This window comes from Gobio gobio (assembly GCF_949357685.1).
Source record: "Gobio gobio genome assembly, chromosome: 18".
In the NCBI taxonomy this organism is placed as follows: Eukaryota; Metazoa; Chordata; class Actinopteri; order Cypriniformes; family Gobionidae; genus Gobio; species Gobio gobio.
The window spans coordinates 20801568-20820262 of record NC_137111.1 but is presented as its reverse complement, the minus strand read 5'-3'; the positions used below and the strand labels follow the sequence as shown (position 1 = coordinate 20820262).

General features: G+C 43.1%; 1 protein-coding gene across 1 annotated transcript in view; it reads right to left on the bottom strand.

The window, feature by feature from the left end:
* Positions 1-18331, bottom strand: part of LOC307141793 (protein eyes shut homolog) — a gene marked incomplete at its 5' end in the record, with an annotated part of 116746 nt that extends 98415 nt beyond the window's left edge. Inside the window, one exon of the mRNA XM_079842247.1 lies at positions 18107-18331. Within this exon, the coding sequence (XP_079698373.1) occupies positions 18107-18331 (225 nt within the window). The remainder of the gene's footprint in view (positions 1-18106) is intronic.
* Between the last annotated feature and the right edge of the window lie 364 nt (positions 18332-18695).

Genomic DNA, 18695 nt, shown 5'->3' with positions numbered 1-18695 from the left:
TTGTCATTGCAGATGCAGAGATTCAGATAATCCATTATGATCAGCGTGATAAAGTGGTTGGGTCTAACATTGTGTCTAGCTGCTTGTTACAGATGCTGGTTAGTCAATGTCTTGACTGCAAACCATCCATCCTGAAAATAATAACAGTTAGAGACAAGATTTCCTCCCAAGCATCCTGTGAAAAATAAGTCTTTGATGACCCTTTTGACCTTTCAGATCTGCATTTATGACACTGTGCTGCTTTTATTGTTAAACCACAGATGCACATTCAAGTCAAAGCCTGAGCTTTCAAATTGTGTCTAACAAACATTTTATAAAAGAAAAAATCAGACTATCCCCTATAGTCTTGCTTAAAAATGAGTAATGATAAATGCACTGTATCTACATAATACTGTAGCAGAATTTGCCATTTTCACTTCATAAACATGTCTATAATCAGATTTTCGGGACGGACAGTAAATCTTTAGTAGAACCAGAAGAATCTGTCACACTTGTGTACCAGGATTAATCTCGCCTGTTGCCCCAGAGAATATTACTCTTCCGCTCCCTGCATCAAGCACCAACAGTGACAATAATCACTGTGCCAAGCGGCAAACACCAATTTGACTCAGACTAAAGCAAGAGAGGATCCTCTGTCATATCCTAAACTCATAGTAATTTGCATCGAAAAACTTTGTCAGCAAGTAAACAGCCCTCGGACTCCACCTCCTTCCAGCACCCAGAAGGGCCGCCACCACCAAACAGAGTTTGAGGCTCAGAAAGCGGCCAAGCAAACCGAGCGATTCCCAGCGCTCCTCGCAGATTGGACTGCAGTCAGACCGAAGGAGCCTTTCAAACGGCTTCCCGATTCCTCTAACTCAGCAGAAAATAGTGCACACTCTCAGGGCTGCTGTTTAAGGGGGAGTTTTACGAGGCTGATGAACCGTGAGATAAGCACAGAAACAGTCTTGATGGATAGGCGAAGGGAAAGAAAAGCAAACGACTGGCTGAAAAAGGTGACAATGCCTTTTTCTCGAGCATTACAGACAACTTCGATGCAGCAAACAGCAGATATTGCACCATAAGCGATGAAATTAACTGATTTACAATGTTTCTCCGTATACACTGTAAAAACATATTTTTCGAAGTTGTAAATAAAACAACAATTATTAGTGTATGTTTTACAAGGAAATAAGTCTTTCTACTTCCATTTTTTTAAAAACATTTAACCCTTAAAGGCTTACTGTGGATCTTTAGTGACCCGGTACGTCATTCACTACCCTCCTCCTACTTCATTTTTCAGTTTTTTAAATTCAATTCAACCTTCTTAGTATTCCTCAATCAATTCATTATAAACAATATAACAAGAACAAATTATACAATTATAAAAGAATGCGTGTTTTCGCACTCATTTTTTGTAAAAATTGTATAGGGTCGCTAACGATCCCGAGGTGTGTATAATATGTTCTGCGCTCTATTATGTTATGCTCTATTATCTTTATTATGTTCAAAATTTTGATTTTGAAATGATCATTTTGAGAATGTGTTTAAGATTGCGAATATGAGCCAGATGCTGAATACTGGAAAATGAGGACAGTAGCGATGGTATAAAACATCTGCTTAAACTGAAACCTTCCAAGCTCTAATAGGTAACAAAATATGCTTAATTTTATTCTGTAAATGTTACTCTTATATCAGGAGAGTTTTATATTATCGTGACAGGTAGAGATCCATCCGTGTTAGATATAGATTTGGGTCGCATGTAATGGGTTAATTCAATGTGTTGCTGTTTCTTTGTAAAGTTTCTTTGTTGTTAATTTCTGAGTAATATATTTTTTTCAGTCCACAAGTGGCCAAACGTATTGAGAGGAGATTTGTTTTTAATGACCCTACAAGTTTTGAACCATCAAAATATGAGGAAGATATACATACATTTTTAAACACAAACTTGGTTAAGGTATTTATCTGACAAAATTATTTGGCAAAAAAGGCAACCTACAGCTAAAGCTTATTAATATTTTGTGGGTTCTCTCTTGTTTTTGCATGTGCTCATAATTTTTCTGTATGGCAGCCTGGCCAAAAATTATGTCCGCACAATTTGGCACGTTTCATTGCGTTATCACACATAAAACAATTGACTCCAAGGCAGCACAACCATGCAATATGCTTACAAAAACTCTAACACATCTTTTATAATATTTGAATAAAGGGTAAAGATGTCAATTTTCCTAGGCTGGACATCACTTTTAGCCACTACTGTATGAACAGAAACAAAGGACGCATCTGTCGCGTGGTCAACAGAAGGAAAAAAAAAAGTGTAAAATCTGCACAACTTTACTTGAACCGAGAAAGCTCGAAGGAATTTTTTAATACAGTGTCTACATGATTATGTGATATTTCCCATGGGGGGGGACTACAAATGAGTCAGCCCCGAATATAGCAACCCCCTTGCTTTGCATAGTGCCCAGAGGGACAAATAACATTTCAGTGGATTACTTAATTATCTGCAAATTAGCACTTTGAGAACAAATGGCAGAGGTGCTGAGTAAAGGGCGTAAGAGCACGGAAGTGCTGAGTGAGTTATCAAGAGAGGTCACCGGTTGCCTTCCTGCTTTTTATAGAACTGTAGACTCCTCGCGGACGGTTCGTTTTTATCAATAAATGCCTGAATGAACAAAGTCCCTGCAAAAAACCTAACCATGAAACAGGTAAATAGACAAAGTGACGGACAGCTGTAGATACTCTCCGAAATACATTGTGCACCATACAGTATGTGCAGCACGGAGCTCTTTCCTCCTTTAGAGACTCGTGTGTCAAGATTATGCCCCAAAATAAGTCAAAAAGCAAGCCGAGCAGTTTTATGCAGAGAAAACCATCTTGTATATATACTAATGCCCTGACACCAAACCCTGTCTGTATTATTACTCTTGAGGTGTAAGGCACATGTGCATCCGTAGCTCCCAAAGGAGGGCACGATCTGACCAAGCCGTGAAAAATGCTGAGAGGCAAATAAACTCATTTCATCTTGATGACAACTTGTCATTAGGAACATTGCTGACATCGTATTTTTTTGACTATTCAAATTTCACTTGTATATGTGTTGTATTTTGTTCACTATATTCTTGACTTTAATGTAGGACTGAGTGTACAGCATTTGCATAAACCGGTAACACTTTACAATAAGATTCAGTTTGTTATCTTTTAGTTTATTTATTTATACATTTATTAATCTAGGTTCATGTTAATATTTTATACGATTATGTATTGTTAATTCATATTTGATCACAATATACAATATGTTACAAAAAATAAAATAAATAATATTAATACTTTTATTTAACATGGATGCATTAAATTGATCAAAAATTACACTTATAATATTACAAAAGATAACTATTTCAAATAAATGCTGCTCTTTTTAACGTTCTATTATTCAAAGAATGCTGAAAAAATGCAGACTTCAACAATGATATCAGTAGGATCATGTGACCAGAATCACAGGAATAAACTACATTTTAAAATAGAATATTAAAAGAGAAAATAGTTTTTTGAAATTGTAATAAGTGCAGCCTTGTTGAGTCTTCTTTCAAAATATTAAACAGTGTACATTACAGCAGTGCATACTTAATATTAATGTATTCTGGAAAATGTAAGATGTAAAAACAAAAACAAAAATGTATTAATATATGTAGAAATGAATATTATCCTAAATTAATATTGTAACTGTACTGTTTGTTGTTCATGATACCTAATGCATTAGGAGAAGACAAAAAAAAAATAGATGAAAAGGAAAACGTCTCGGTTACGTATGTAACCCTCGTTCCCTGAGGAGGGAACGGAGACGTACGTTAGTGACTAACGAATGGGGGTTTCGCTTAGAAGCCAATCATCTTCATCGTATTCAACAGCGCCCAATGGCAGTGCGAATGCCATGGGCATGCGGAATTTGCATGCGTAACTCCGCCCCACCTCGTGGGTATATAAGGAAGTACGCTGCGAACATCGCATTATGTTACTGCTGCAGGAGCCAAGACTGAACTCCGCGTTCCAGGCAGCACAGCTGACGTGGCTAAGGAAACGTACGTCTCCGTTCCCTCCTCAGGGAACGAGGGTTACATACGTAACCGAGACGTTCCCTTTCGTTCAGTCACTACGACGTACGTTAGTGACTAACGAATGGGGGATCCTATTCAACAACGCCACTCAGCTGTCATCCAGTGCCCTGCGTAAGTGTGAGATCCCGCCAGTTAAAGCCCTAGGACTCCCACTTATCACAGGATTACCAAGGTACACTGGGAAGCATATCCCAGTGAGGGAATGCCAAGATGCCTACCGTAGGGAGGACTTAGAGAATACACATATGACCTGCTGAGGGTTGCATATGGAAGATCTCTAGGGTACCAGCCGAAGGTGGATTTTTAACCCTAGGGGTGGCAGGGACTTGCCAAGGGAAGACACCTGCTCACTGAGGAGGCTTACGGTGGGAATACTCGTGTGGGGGTCGCCGGAGGGGAACCATGCACACGGAGCACCTGGCCGGACATGAGGGTCTGGGCTCGAAAGGGCAGACTGAACTGATGTCGGCGTAAGCAGTGCTGGAGGAGCTCAGGGCTCTCGGGGAGCTCACCTGAGGAAAATATCGCACGTATCCAGTCATGGGAGTGGAATGGCGAGCAAGCGAAGACACCTGAGCCTGGTCCATTACCGGCCACCCGAAGGGGCGAGTACATAGTCGGACACTGGCTCCACTCGGAGATTGTAGAATCTGGCGAATGTGTTGGGTGTCGCCCAGCCTGCAGCTCTGCAGATGTCTGTTAGCGAGGCGCCATGCGCTAGAGCCCAAGAGGAGGCCACACTCCGGGTGGAGTGTGCCCTCACACCAAGGGGACATGGTCGGCCTTGCTGCTGGTAAGCCAAAACAATGGTGTCCACTATCCAGTGAGACAACCTCTGCTTTGAGAGAGCACTTCCCTTCCGCTCTCCACCATAACAGACAAGAGCTGGTCTGAGGTCCTGAAACACTGCGTCATGTCTACGTAGGCGCGGAGAGCGCGTACTGGACAGAGCAATGCCAAGGCTGGGTCTGCCTCCTCCAAAGGCAGCGCTTGCAGGTTCACCACCTGATCTCGGAACGGAGTGGTAGGAACCTTGGGCACATATCCGGGCCGGGGTCTCAGGATCACGTGAGAGTTAGCCGGCCCGAACTCAAGGCACGCTTCGTCAACCGAAAATGCTTGCAGGTCCCCGACCCTCTTAAGCGAGGCCAATGCGGTCAGCAGAGCCGTCTTCATAGACAAGAGCTTAATCTCGGCCGACCGCAAAGGCTCAAGGGAGGCCTCTACAGAGCACTTAAGACTACTGAGAGGTCCCAAGAGGGAACGAGAGGAGAGCGAGGAAGATTCAGTCTCCTCGCCCCCCTCAGGAACCTGATGATCAGGTCGTGCTGCTACTTACCTTTTTGTCTCCCAGGAGATCGTGGTAGGCAGATATTGTGGCCACGTACACTTAAGGGTGGAAGGAGACAGCCTTCGTCCCACCCCCTCCTGGAGAAACGAAGCACAGACCCGATCGGGCATTTCCAGGGGTCTTCCTGGCGGGAAGAGCACCATGTGACGAAGAGGTCCCACTTCAACGCATAGAGGTGTCATGTAGACTCTGCCCTAGCGGAAGTGATGGTAGCGACCACCGCAGGTGGAGGCTACTCAAACCAGCCGCGTCCCGTCCAGAAGCCACACGTGGAGCTTCCAGAACGCTGGACGCGGGTGCCAAAAGGTGCCCCGTCTCTGAGTGAGGAGTCTCAGAGGAATAGGCCAGGGAGGGGCTGTCGCAAGGAGTAGCAGTTCTGAGAACCAGGTCCGGCCGTGCCAACGGGGCGACCAACATGACCTGCTCCTTGTCCTCCCTGATCTTGCACAGTACCTGTGCGAGAAGGCTCACTGGGGGAAACGCATAATAGCGTAGCCCCGACGACCAGCTGTGCGCCAGTGCATCCGTGCTGACCATAGGTCAGGGAATAATACAGGGAGCAATGGGAAGAGTCCTGGGAGGCAACAGGACTACCTGTGCGTCGCCGAACCGTTCCCATATCAGCTGGACCGTCTGGGGATGGAGTCTCCATTCTCCAGGAAGTGGCTGAAGCCGTGAGCTCGTAGGCTGCACGGTTCAGGACTCCCGGGATGTGGACAGCATGAAGTGACCTCAGATGCTTCTGACTCCAAAAAACGAGATGGCGGGCGAGTTGAGACATACGGCGGGAGCGTAGACCGCCCGGCCGTGTCGTCTGTCCTGACTAGTACATGTTGACCCTTCAGCAGCGCTTGGAAGCGGTGCAGGGCGAACCGTACTGCCAGCAACTCGAGGCAATTGACATGCAGAAAGCGCTGGGGTCCTATCCAGGAGCCCGCGGCTGCTTGTCCATTGCACATGGCACCCCAGCCCATGGATGACGCATCTGTTGATACAACAAGATGCCTGGAAACTCGTTCTAAGGACACTCCGGTCCGTAGAAAACTGAGGTTCGACCACGGGGAGAGAGTCTGTAAGCAGGCCCGAGTCACTTGAACCCGGAGCGTGCCAGACCGCCATGCCCATCTCGGGACTCGATCGCGTAGCCAGTGCTGAAGCGGTCTCATATGAAGCAATCCGAGCGGCGTTACCGCGGCTGCAGATGCCATATGCCCCAGGAGCCTCTGAAACCATTTCAGTGGAACCGCACTCTTGCCCTCGACTTGTCGAAGGGAAGTCAGCAGAGACTGCGCGCGCGCTCGCTCGAAAGCTGCGCGCACATGGCGACCGAGTCGATCTCCATACCGAGAAAAGAGATCCTCTGCGCGGGGCAAAGTTACTCTTTTCCCAGTTGACCCGAAGGCCCAGACGGGCTAGGTGATGGAGCACCAAATCTCTGTGTCCGCAAACCTGCTCTCGAGAGTGACCCAGTATGAGCCAGTCGTCGAGGTAGTTCAGGATGCGAACCCCGTGCTGCCGAAGGGGCGCAAGGGCTGCCTCGGCAATCTTCGTAAAGACGCGAGGGGACAGAGATAGCCCGAATGGTAGAACTGCGTACTGATATGCCCGCCCCTCGAAAGCAAACCGTAGGAACGGTCTGTGTCGAGGTAGAATGGAGACATGGAAGTAGGCGTCCTTCAGGTCGATTGCTGCAACCAATCGTCTGGACGAACGCATTCGAAAAGGCGTTTCGCTGTCAACATCTTGAACGGAAACCGGTGGAGGTAACGGTTCAAGACGCGCAGGTCCAGGATCGGTCAAGCCCACCGGTCTTTTTGGGTACAATGAAGTACGGGCTGTAACACCCGGAATTCACCTCGGCTGGAGGGACAGGTTCGATCGCACCCTTCGCCAGTAGGGTGGCAACCTCCGCTCGCATGACGGGGGCATTAGCCCCGATCATAGTGGAACGGACTCCCCGGAAGCGGGGAGGAACCTGCGCGAACTGAATCGCGTAGCCGCACCTGACTGTCTTCGCGACCCAGCGGGACAGCCCTGGAATCTGAAGCCAGGCTCCCAGGAACTGCACCAGCGGGGTCAATCGGACTACAGGTGTACCCGGAGTGGGGCAGCGATGCAGCGTTACCGACCCGGACAAGGGAGGCTGTTGAGCGTCCCGGTGTGGGGGTGCGGTTAACGGCTGCGTCCTGACAGAGGAGACCAGGGAAGGACGCGCGTTCCACTGGGGTCTGCTCTGCCAGGAGGCTGGCGACAGAGAGGGATGCGAGTGGCGGGACCCGTGGGTGGCGCGCACTGTCATCACCGGTCTCTGGGTCCTCAGAGACAGGAACATGAGTTCTTCCCAAGCGCTGCTAGCCCGGGGGCCAGCAGCGGAAGGATTTTCCCCCAGCCCTCCACCGGGGGAAGGAGAGGCCCTGCTACCATCCCCTGGGAAGAACTGGAACCCATCTCTGAGTTGTCCACCTCCAGCGTGGCGTTTAACCAGGCTGGGGAGCGGACTGGGCGACATCCTCAACCACCTCCACGGCGTGGCCCAGGTTAAGGCTGCTGCTGGGGCCGGGCGGGAAGAGGGAGGGCGCCCTCGGCGGCGAGCGGACTGAGGCGACTGAGCCGGCGGCTGGTGCAGCAGCTGGCCGCCGGGGCAGTACGTGTTACAGCCTCAGTCTGCTCTGGGGCGGCCGAGAACTGTTGGGCGCAGTTCCCAGCCGCGCCGCCGAAGAGGCCAGCCTGGGATATGGGTGAGTTGAGGGGGCGGGCCCACTCAACGTCCTCCAAATCACCAGGTAAGGCCAGGTGTTCTCCCGGACCACAGCTGTGGACATCTCCCGACCCAGGGAGCGTGTGGCCACCTTCACCGCCCGGGGGCGGGATCAGTCGCGGCACGCAGCTCAATGAAGAGCCCTGGGTCGGCTCCACCCTTGTGCATGTGCAAAGGGGCGGCGGCCTGCCCGTAGCTCTGCAGGACCACGCCACCGAAGTAGACGAGCCCACAGGCTTTGGGAGGGTGCTTAGGACAGCCACACCACGCCACGTCAAGCCCTCTGTGGACACCGTAGTGCGCAACAGAGAGTTCAACAGTGGGGGTGAGGGGGCCCCAGTGTACCCTAGGCCGCGGCCCCATCAAGGGCAGAGAAGGCGGAGGAGGCCACCAAACGATCGCGGGAAGCACGGGGACTTCCAGGACCGCGTGATCTCCTCATGCACCTCGGGAGCGAAAGGCATTGGGGGCGGGGCCCAACAGCTGTCGGGTGCCGTCCCCAAAAACCAATCGCGCAACCACGAGCACTCGCGACTGGGCGGAGTTCCACACCAGCGCGAGACTCGCGGCTGCCCGAGATAACATGGCTGTCAACCTTAGGTCGGATCAGGCAGCGCTGACACACCCGGAGGCGGAGCACAACTCCTAATCGTCATCCCCAAAGGACTCCAGCCCACCTTGGGATGCGGCGATCGACATCTCACTGCTATCTGGAGCGTGAACGAAACGAACGAGGCGTCAGAAACGGGCCGCTGTTTCAGTCCAACACTTGCGGGTTTAAGCAATGTGCAAGAGGGGGCGTGGCCCGAGGAATGATCGTCGGGGTTCTTAATACCACGGCACCGCACTCAGGTCACCCTGGCCACCAGCCAAAGTACCGCCTCACTCGGAGACGGTAGATTGGGGTGTGGCAGAGGGGACTCTCTCTCCTCACGGAGATCACTGAGTCTCGACCGCAACATCGCGATGGTCACGTTCCCGCAGTGGGAACATGACGCATCCACAAACACTGCCCGAACGTGCTGAAGCCCAAACACATCGAGCAGTGAATGTGCCCATAGACAGCAACGGAGATCGATCGCACCCGGAAGTGCACGGGCGAACCGTCTTGAAAAAGACGTGCCACGCGCAAGCTCTTTTTGTGAGAGGAAAGCTCTGCAGAGTGCCGAAGCGCCCCGGGAAACACACACACAGCTGTTGCAGATCACTGCACAGATCAGCAGGCAGGCAGCATGAGATCGCTGGAACGCGCCGTAACACCAACACCCTGGAGAACCGCTGGTCTCTCGAAGACTGAAGAGAAGACTTCAGAATTCAGGCTTGTAGGAGTGAAGAGATCCTCTTGGCTCCAAAGCAGAAATATAATGCGATGTTCGCAGCGTACTTCCTTATATACCCACGAGGTGGGGCGGAGTTACGCATGCAAATTCCGCATGCCCATGGCATTCGCACTGCCATTGGGCGCTGTTGAATACGATGAAGATGATTGGCTTCTAAGCGAAACCCCCATTCGTTAGTCACTAACGTACGTCGTAGTGACTGAACGAAAGGGAACCTTGGATCCCAGCGTGCCTTATGAGAAGGGAGTTAAAAAAATATCTAAACAAATATTGCTTAAAAGCTTCATTAAGTAAGCAAATATTTCAATACTTATAATATACAACTCAGCAAAGCAAAAAACTAGAGTTTCCACAACCTGAGACTATAATAATTTAGCTAGACGCATTTGTGATGGGGAAACATTACAAAAAAAGTCTTCATCCACCCAGCACTGATTCCCAATATGAACAGCAAGGAAACATTGCGGCTGATTTAACACACTCACTTCACTCTCGAGTTGTAAAAGTCCCACCAGGGAGACATCACAGAGAAGCAGAAATCACATAAAAATGTCCATAAATCTCTTTTGCCCTCTCTGTAATTAACTTACAGTAGAAATAGACTTTAACAGTAAACCTCACAGTAGTCAAGATGGACACGGGATGTACCTTTAATTCAAACAAGCGGTCAACGAGTGGTCAATTCCTTATTTCAAGTCATTTCAAATTCATGTTGATTGGGAAAGTGAATAAAAAGTGGTGCTGATTGAGTTGTTTCCACCAGTTTTAACTAAACAACCGGTCGATGTCTTGTATTTTTTCTAAAGTGACAGTTTCGGGAGCGATACGGGATATCGATTTGTTGTTCAGGTTAAACTGTTAAACTTTTGTTCCACAAAAGAAAAGTGTTTCTGTCTGTGGTCCAATTTATGCCACACCATCATAACAGCTTTTTGTCGATTCAACCAAAGTGTGTCGCACACGTCCTAAAAAGTGAAGCCAAAACGATTAAATCGCTCCCTGGTGGCTGGCTGCATATAGGTCTTAAACCCCACCCTCTCCATGTAATCAAATGGGACGCTAACCAAAAAAAAAAAAGGGTAGTTCTTATCATGCTGATGAATGTTTGAAGTGCTCATTTTCCCATTAAGTTTTTATTTTATGCTATATAAATGGTGTGCAACGTCATGATTGACAGCGGTGTTTGCGATCGTGTCTGCGGGAGCGGCAGTATGGGCGTGACCTTGATACTGTGGCTCAACCTCAGGTTCACTACTGTACAGACTCGGTCTCTGAATGACATAAACGGCAATGATAGTTTCTGGGATATTTTTGGCTTCGTTTTTCTACAGTGGAAGTAAGTGCAGACACGTCCTCCATCTTTTAAAGTCTATGGTTCAACCACACAACACACAAAACGTAAACGTGTATCATCTCTGAGGTCAGTTGTCCTCTTATTTGTAATGTGACACTGAAGAGATTCAGTGCGACCCTATCACTCCCTTTCCATCACGAAGTCACAGACACCCTCTCATCTTCATCAACCCTTCACCCTCAGGATATTTCCGCATTTTTGCCATGACATGTTTGCTGATGCTAGCTGGTCATCGGGGCGGGGTAATTATGAGGAGAATAAATTATAGTGACACGAAGGATGAGTTGACAGCCTCTCACTAACTTATAACCTTACAGCATTTTAGAAATCATAAAGGACTCCATGCTGTTTTATGTTTTTGTTTTTCTATTAAACATGATATATGAACAGAAACAATACAATTAGGGAATAATATTCAAGCTGCTCTGTGTACAAACAAAACAATGCCAAAGACCACAAATTAATTGAAAGTGGTCATTTGAAATTACATTTTGGAACTAAATGCAGCTGAAATCTATTTCTTCTTCCCTTGCCATACTTCTTTTTTTCCTGTTTTCCCAAGCCTTATACTATTATTTAACCACCATTACTGTTGATGTACTGTCCTTTTAGTTGTACTGTTGATGTTACTCCTAATGATGCACCATGAAGCATTTTCTTTTCGTTTTCCAAATCCTTGATTCGTCTTATTAACTTTGAACAACCATTGTATTCCCATATAGGACTGACATTGTCAAAAATAGAAATACAAAAAAAAAAAAACACAGCTTTGAAATTAAAAGCTAGCATGTGCTTGTCTGTAAAAAGAAAAAAGGCTGTAGTTAGGGACTAGCATTCAAAATAAAGAAGAAGAACTAAGAGGAAGTATTAGTATCCAGCAGTATTATAATTTGTCACTGGCCTCCTATATGTGTATGTATGTGCATTTCTCAATACAATTCGTACAAACAGCACCACACAATGGATTACCTGCAGAAGCATGTAACTTGCTCAAAATCCTTAGTTCATCTCTCACAAGTAAGTATTTATGTCAATGAACATATCAGTTCCATCAGAATGACCTTGTGTCCTTGTGTCATTGTTCACAAACAAGATGCTTAGTCAGAATGCTTAGTCATGTTGTCAATATAATGTACTCTCTCAATATTTTCCAAATGTAAACATATGGCTACGATTTTGATGACAATGATTGAAACTTCACAAGACTGCACTTTATCTGTATGGCATTTATACATTTTAAAAATTTTAATATTACGAATTTACACATTAGGCTACGTGGGATATTGATTGCAAGAGACTGGACAGGATTCACAGTTACACTTTGTTGTAAGAGTGTTACATTATGTCTCTATAAAGTATTTTTATTGTGTAATGTAAAATGTAAGAGGACTACTGTAATATAGCATTACAGTAAGTGTACAGTATTACAGTATAGTAAACGTTGTCTGATTGCATACCTCTTCTGTTCTACAAAAGTTTGAATTATTGAGGCCACAGTTGTTCTCCCAACATTCGGCTGTACCTTTTGACCCACTTCAGCGATAAGGTCATGGTTGAGAACACTGTCCACAACAGTGGCCCTTATTTCATCAGAAACATGTCTACAATCTTGGCCTCTTCTACCTCTTCCACTGTTTTGCCTCGGTACCATTCCCCCACACATTCTTACTCATCTTCAATCTCACCTTGTTTGTTTCCTTGTTGTTCTTCCATTATATGAAATTGTAACAGTGTTGTCGTCTGTCTATATATGCTTGCCAAATCAAGGTTCGTGAGATACATCTCAGAGAGCTCTTTTAGAGAACTAGTTTATCATTGGTTGATCTACATTTCCCTTCATTACTGAAATTCAAAATTTTCCTCCTCAATTCATCAATTCAGGACACAAGTCTAATAGAAATGTACAGAAAATACCCAACACATTATGTCAACTAGTTTAACCATTTTGCATCAAACGACTTATTCAAGGAACTAATGCCTATATGTTTTGAGGGGTACGACTATTCAATGAGAACCAGTATAATACATTTTGATAAACATGACATAAGCAATTGATAATGTAGGAAACAGAAGACAGTTGCACATAATCAATTGCATGACTGTACCAAAGCATTTGCAATTTGTTCAAAACAATGAGAAATTGCTTTTATGATGTGCACAAGTGACTTTATGATGTGAAGGTTGAACAAGTAGTTCTAAGAAATGTACCAACGTGACCGAGAAAAACTGTAATATGTACCTTAAGTACTCACTTTAAATACAACATATTAGTAAACGTAAAGACGTCTTCACATAAGTCTGTGCTTGTGTAATATGCTCATTTCTATATTTTTTATTTTAAGTGAGACTTTCCATGAAGATAGTAAAAAATTTACTATTTTTGTTTCGTTTCAACAAATGGTCATTAAATCATTTTATTTGAGATTTGCAATTTGTGTTACCAAACTTGGGCACTTAAAGCCCAAATGTGAGTTTCTAGCAATAAACATTAAATAAACTATTTAATTGGGCAAAATGTATCAAATAAAAATTTGTTATAAATGCACATAAGCTCAGTCAGTAAATGCCACTAAAATTAAAGAATATGTTTTATTATAAAAATAAATGTTATAATAATATTTTATAATATTATAAGAGTATTATAAAATATTATATATTATCACAAAAAAATAGTAGTGCTGTCAAATCGATTAATCGCGATTAATCACATCCAAAATAAAAGTTGTTTTGTGTTTACATAATACATGTGTGTACTGTGTATAATTGCATATAAATACACTCACATGCATGTATATATTTAAGATTTAAAAAAAATATTTATACATAATATAAATTATATTTTATATATATTTTATAAGTATATACATGCAAATACTTCGTGAAATCGTGAAATTAAGCATACGCCATTTATCAAATTAAACACATACATTTAGTCATAATTTGCTATATACAAAAGCAAACAATCAGATTGAAGGGTGATTCTCACAAAACTGTATTTTCTGTACGCTTCAAGGATTGTTGGAGACTCCAAAAGGACACCAAATAACCAAATATAAGGAGTTCATATAATTATATTATATAATACATTTATACACACCTAAGCACCCATGAAAAAAAACATTACATTAAAAAACTTTACAGAATTCACAGTGTATAGTACGTGTACAGAGCAACAACAACGAAATCATTTTCATTTTAGACATCAAGCTGCGATACAAAACAGGACCACACAGAGATGCCAAAACAACTCCTAAATCAACTGCTGTGACTGCATAAACCTACGATTACTACTCACAACAACGTACACTTGACACATCAAACATTGTCCTTCCTGAGTGTGTGTGGAAACAACGCAAATGTACGGAAATGTGCCTGTACATGAATGCAGCGTACGATCAGTGATCTAGAGTGTGCACATACACAGTTTGTTCTTTGTGCATCAATATAACAGACTCTCACGGGCTTACTGTACGTCACCAGAAACGCTCTTCAGAAACAATTGCAGAATGCGGCAGAGCTCGTGTTTTAAAGCAAGCACACACTGGAATGAATAAATCACTAAAAATGCAAATTGAGTCTATATTCTCTCTGATATGTGTGTTGTAGTCAGCCTGGCCTTCTTTACATTAGCGCTGTTTTGGACTGTTTGAATGAATTCGATTACTGGATCACTGAAAACTTTCCCAGAGTTTAACGGCTTAAAACGGCCGGATCACAAACAGAGAAGCAGATTCGGGTTAAAGAGTTAGAATGGAAATGTCCTCCTACTAGGGTTACAGGTGCTTGTAGAGGCTCAGTGTCCCGACTTCTAAGATCCTCTAACTGTGTGACGGAAATTACGTTAATGACGCAGCTTCACATAGCCTATTTCTGTAATCTATTTGCGTTAATTGCGTTCAATTATTTTAACGTGTTAAGGACTTTAAATTAATCGCATGCGTTAACGCGTTAACGTTGACAGCACTAAAATATACATAATAATTATACACAGTACACACACATACATTATGTGTAAACAAACGTTTATTTTGGATGCGATTAATCGCGATTAATCTTTCGACAACCCTAAAAAATAGTAAAAGTGCACTGAAAATCATTTCAGCGTTTTTTACATTTAGTTTTAATTTCAATTGTTGGATATAATTAAGATGGTCAAGACCTTTCAGGCATTTAAGTATCAAACTAGCCCCTTTTTATGCTAACCTATTTTTTCCATAATTAGTAGTAAACAAACGTGAAAATAGATTAATCTGAAAAGGTCTTTTGTTCTTCTTATATAGGAACCAGGGCTCCGAACCGGTTCAAGGAACGAAAACGAAAACCGGAAACGAACGAAATTTTAAGAGGAACAAAAACGAAAACGAAATCAAAATCAATTTGAATCGTTCTGAACAGAAACGTTAATTTGAAATGACCATTAACCGGTTAATAACGTTATTTTATCGTTCTCTTTAATATTTTTATTTGGCAGTGACAAATCATGAAATGAGTAGTACAGCATGTGACGTTGACGGATCAAGCGTGAGTGAAATGCCCGCGCACCAGTCATCTATGAATCTACCGTCAGTGTAGAGCGCGCATTTTCATGCCTCAAGTACATTTCTTTCCCCGCTGAGGTCTACAATGAAAGCGCAGGTATTGGAGGACATTCTTTTCGAACGTTTAAATAAGCAGTTCGGACTTTAAGCTCAAATAGACTGATTTAGGCTAGTTTATGGATTCTGTTTAAGCCTATCCAAGTAGGCTATAGCATCTATCAAACATTTTTCCTATAGTCTTTCAGATTGCCAATACAGGTCAATGTTTTCTATAGACGGTTGATTCTTCGTATTAAATGGTATGTTATATTGCATTAAATGATCAAGCTTTATTAGCTGACTGAATTTGATTATGTGATGCGTGATTATGTGAAGGACGTGTTGCGCAGTGTTTGCTTTGAAATTACCAGTTGACGGTGCATTAATGGTTATCCAGTTTATTTATTCTTAATTTATACATTTTTTAAAACAAGTCGTGTTGAAAAAAAAGTTATGTAACGTTACAAAGAATGTTATCACTCTTCTGAAAAGAATTAGGCATAAGAGGGCCACTTTCGATTGTCTAACGCTCCAAAACAGGTCCGCTGTTTATGCTTTGTAATTAATGCATGTATTTCTGTTGTGGTTTTAAAAATGTTATGAAATAAATATTCAAGTTTAATTACCATCCGTTATATTATTATTGAGTGAAAATAAGTATATTTATACATATTTGTATAAAGTATAGACTAAATTAAAATAACGTTATTAACCGGTATTTTTTCAAATCAAACCATTTTCGGAACAGTAATGTTTATTGAGGAACGCAAAAACGGAAACGCTATAATATCGATTCTGCTCGGAGCGAACCAATTGATATTTTTTTCCGTTTTTAAGCCCTGATAGGAACTGAACTGGGCTGCGTTTCCCAAAAGCATCGTAAGCCTAAGTTGATCGTAAAAACGATCGTACGAGTGATCTTAATATTAAGGTCTGTTTCCCAAAAGCATCGTAACTTAAGTAGCACTTGAAAACGATCGTAGATCTACGAGTGCTCTGGAGTAATCGTAAAGCTCTAAGGTTATCGTAAGAAGACAGAGTTATGAGGTCACCTACAGGACAACAGGCAGATTACACCTTTAACTTTATTCAAGTGCATTGTGATAATACTATAAGGTTTTGATTGTACACTTTTTTATTATTTTTTTTATTTTAATATTCTCATTATTATCAATGTTGATTAAAAAAAACAGTTCTGCTGCTTAATATTATTGTGGAAACTGACTTTATGATCACTGGATTTTATTATTTATTTTTTTATGAGGGCAGGTTACAAACAAAAAAAATTATAAATACACATCTGAATTAAATGAGGATATTTATTTCGTCTTTTTTAAAGGTATCTTTTCTTGTTTTTTTTCCCTTGTTTTTTTTTTGCCTCAGCCTGAAGGTAGTTGCTTTATATAGACGTGTTTTGATTGCTAATCCACATCAGATGACAATTATTAGGTGAAACGTTCAGAGGAAACGATTCCATATAAGGTTATATTTCAGAACTTCGCAAATGGACAGCAACTATTAAGTAGCACTTAGAGCGCGTTCTCGCGCTTTCATGTTAAGTACATTTTTGGGAAACGCACGTGGAATTGCTGCGAGTGATCGTAACTTCGCTCGTAGAACATGCTCTTTAGAGCTAAGATACATCGTTATTGGGAAACCCGGCCCAGATCTGTTCACAAACACATCAATCAATGCCTGGCACTGCACAAAAATAGAAAACCTGAAAGAAGAATGAATGATTTTTAATTCATTTGAAGCCAGGCATCTCACCACCAGAGAATCTCAATGTTACATCGATAGAGACAGATGAACTTGTAGCTCAGCAAATTAGCTCTTTACCTGAGCATTGGCTTATTGATACAGGGCAAAACACAGTGAGTCAGCAGGGGCTAGAGAAAAATACAATAAAAAAGCAATTAGCACTAAGGAGAAGCACATTACAATGAATACCCGACTGCTGGAAGTGCATAACATTTCTGTTTTCTCAGTTTTCCTCAGGTGGTGATTTTGATAAAAGCAAAAGTCAGTTGTCAGTTCAGAGTTTAGCAAATTGTTAAAGTGTAAAATATTCTTTCATGGCAGCTCAGTACAGTAAGTTGAGTGTCAGTCAATATCAATTGGGTTCACTGTGTAAAAGACTTTTTCACTTCACCAAAATTTAATATAATTCATGTCTTATCCTGGCATGAGGCAGAGGAGGTAAAATGAATCTGGAGAACACGGGTGACAGGGTCAGTCTCATTTGTAGTAGAACTCAGAGGTGAGCAGATAGAAGGGTTTCTGACATTACAACTTGCTTATATGGATCTTGCTTTAATCACAGCATGAATTATTTATAGTCATCCTTGGTCCAACAACAGGGCAAGGCTTCCATTTTACTTTCCGAAAATGTACCATGCATCTGCTTCCAACAATGCTTCTGTATTTTTTATTAGTAAAAACGCTTGGTGGTAGATCATATCCCGCTTTTGCAGGTGAGGTAAATATAATGATATCAATTGAATTGTCCTGTTTTAAAGCACCACACCAAACTTGACCGCTCATTAGAGTTAGGTTAAGGTTAGTAGTTCAGTAATTCAGAAGAGAACATTTCGGCTGTGATGTGGAAGGGAAAAAGAACCGGAGGTCTCACCTTGTTCACACAGGCGTCCCGTGAAGTGTAGAGGACAATCACAGAAGAAAGATGAGGCTCCGCTGAGGAGAGAGATGGGACGACACACTCCACCGTTGAAACAGAGCCCCTGCGGGCAGACAGGTGAAGGCTGGGTGGGTGGGAATATTCTGATACGCCCGCCAGGAGGGGCTTCCACTGTGATAAGCTGAGGAGGGGAATCTGTGGAGTTTGCTGGTGGGTCATAATGCCATGGAGACCTAGAAAACGTGAGCAAATGAAAAGGAAAGATTGAAAATGGGTCCATTGAAATACATTACCATGGGGCAAATGTACTAATTAGTAATCACTTACAATTATTTCAAACATGCATTTAATTCACTAAACACTTGCAATCCAGTTTACCCAGGCAAATTATTCCCAATTACTCCCTTATTCACGAAACTCAGTGATATCTGAGCCTAACCACATCCATTTACGGAAAAAAAAAAAGCAAGTAATAAATGAAATGTCATTTAAAAGAGATGTTTGTGGCAGGGTTGTGTGGCACTCATCATTTAATTGAGAATGCTGTTTAAAGTCCAATTCAATTCCTGAATTTAATTTGAGG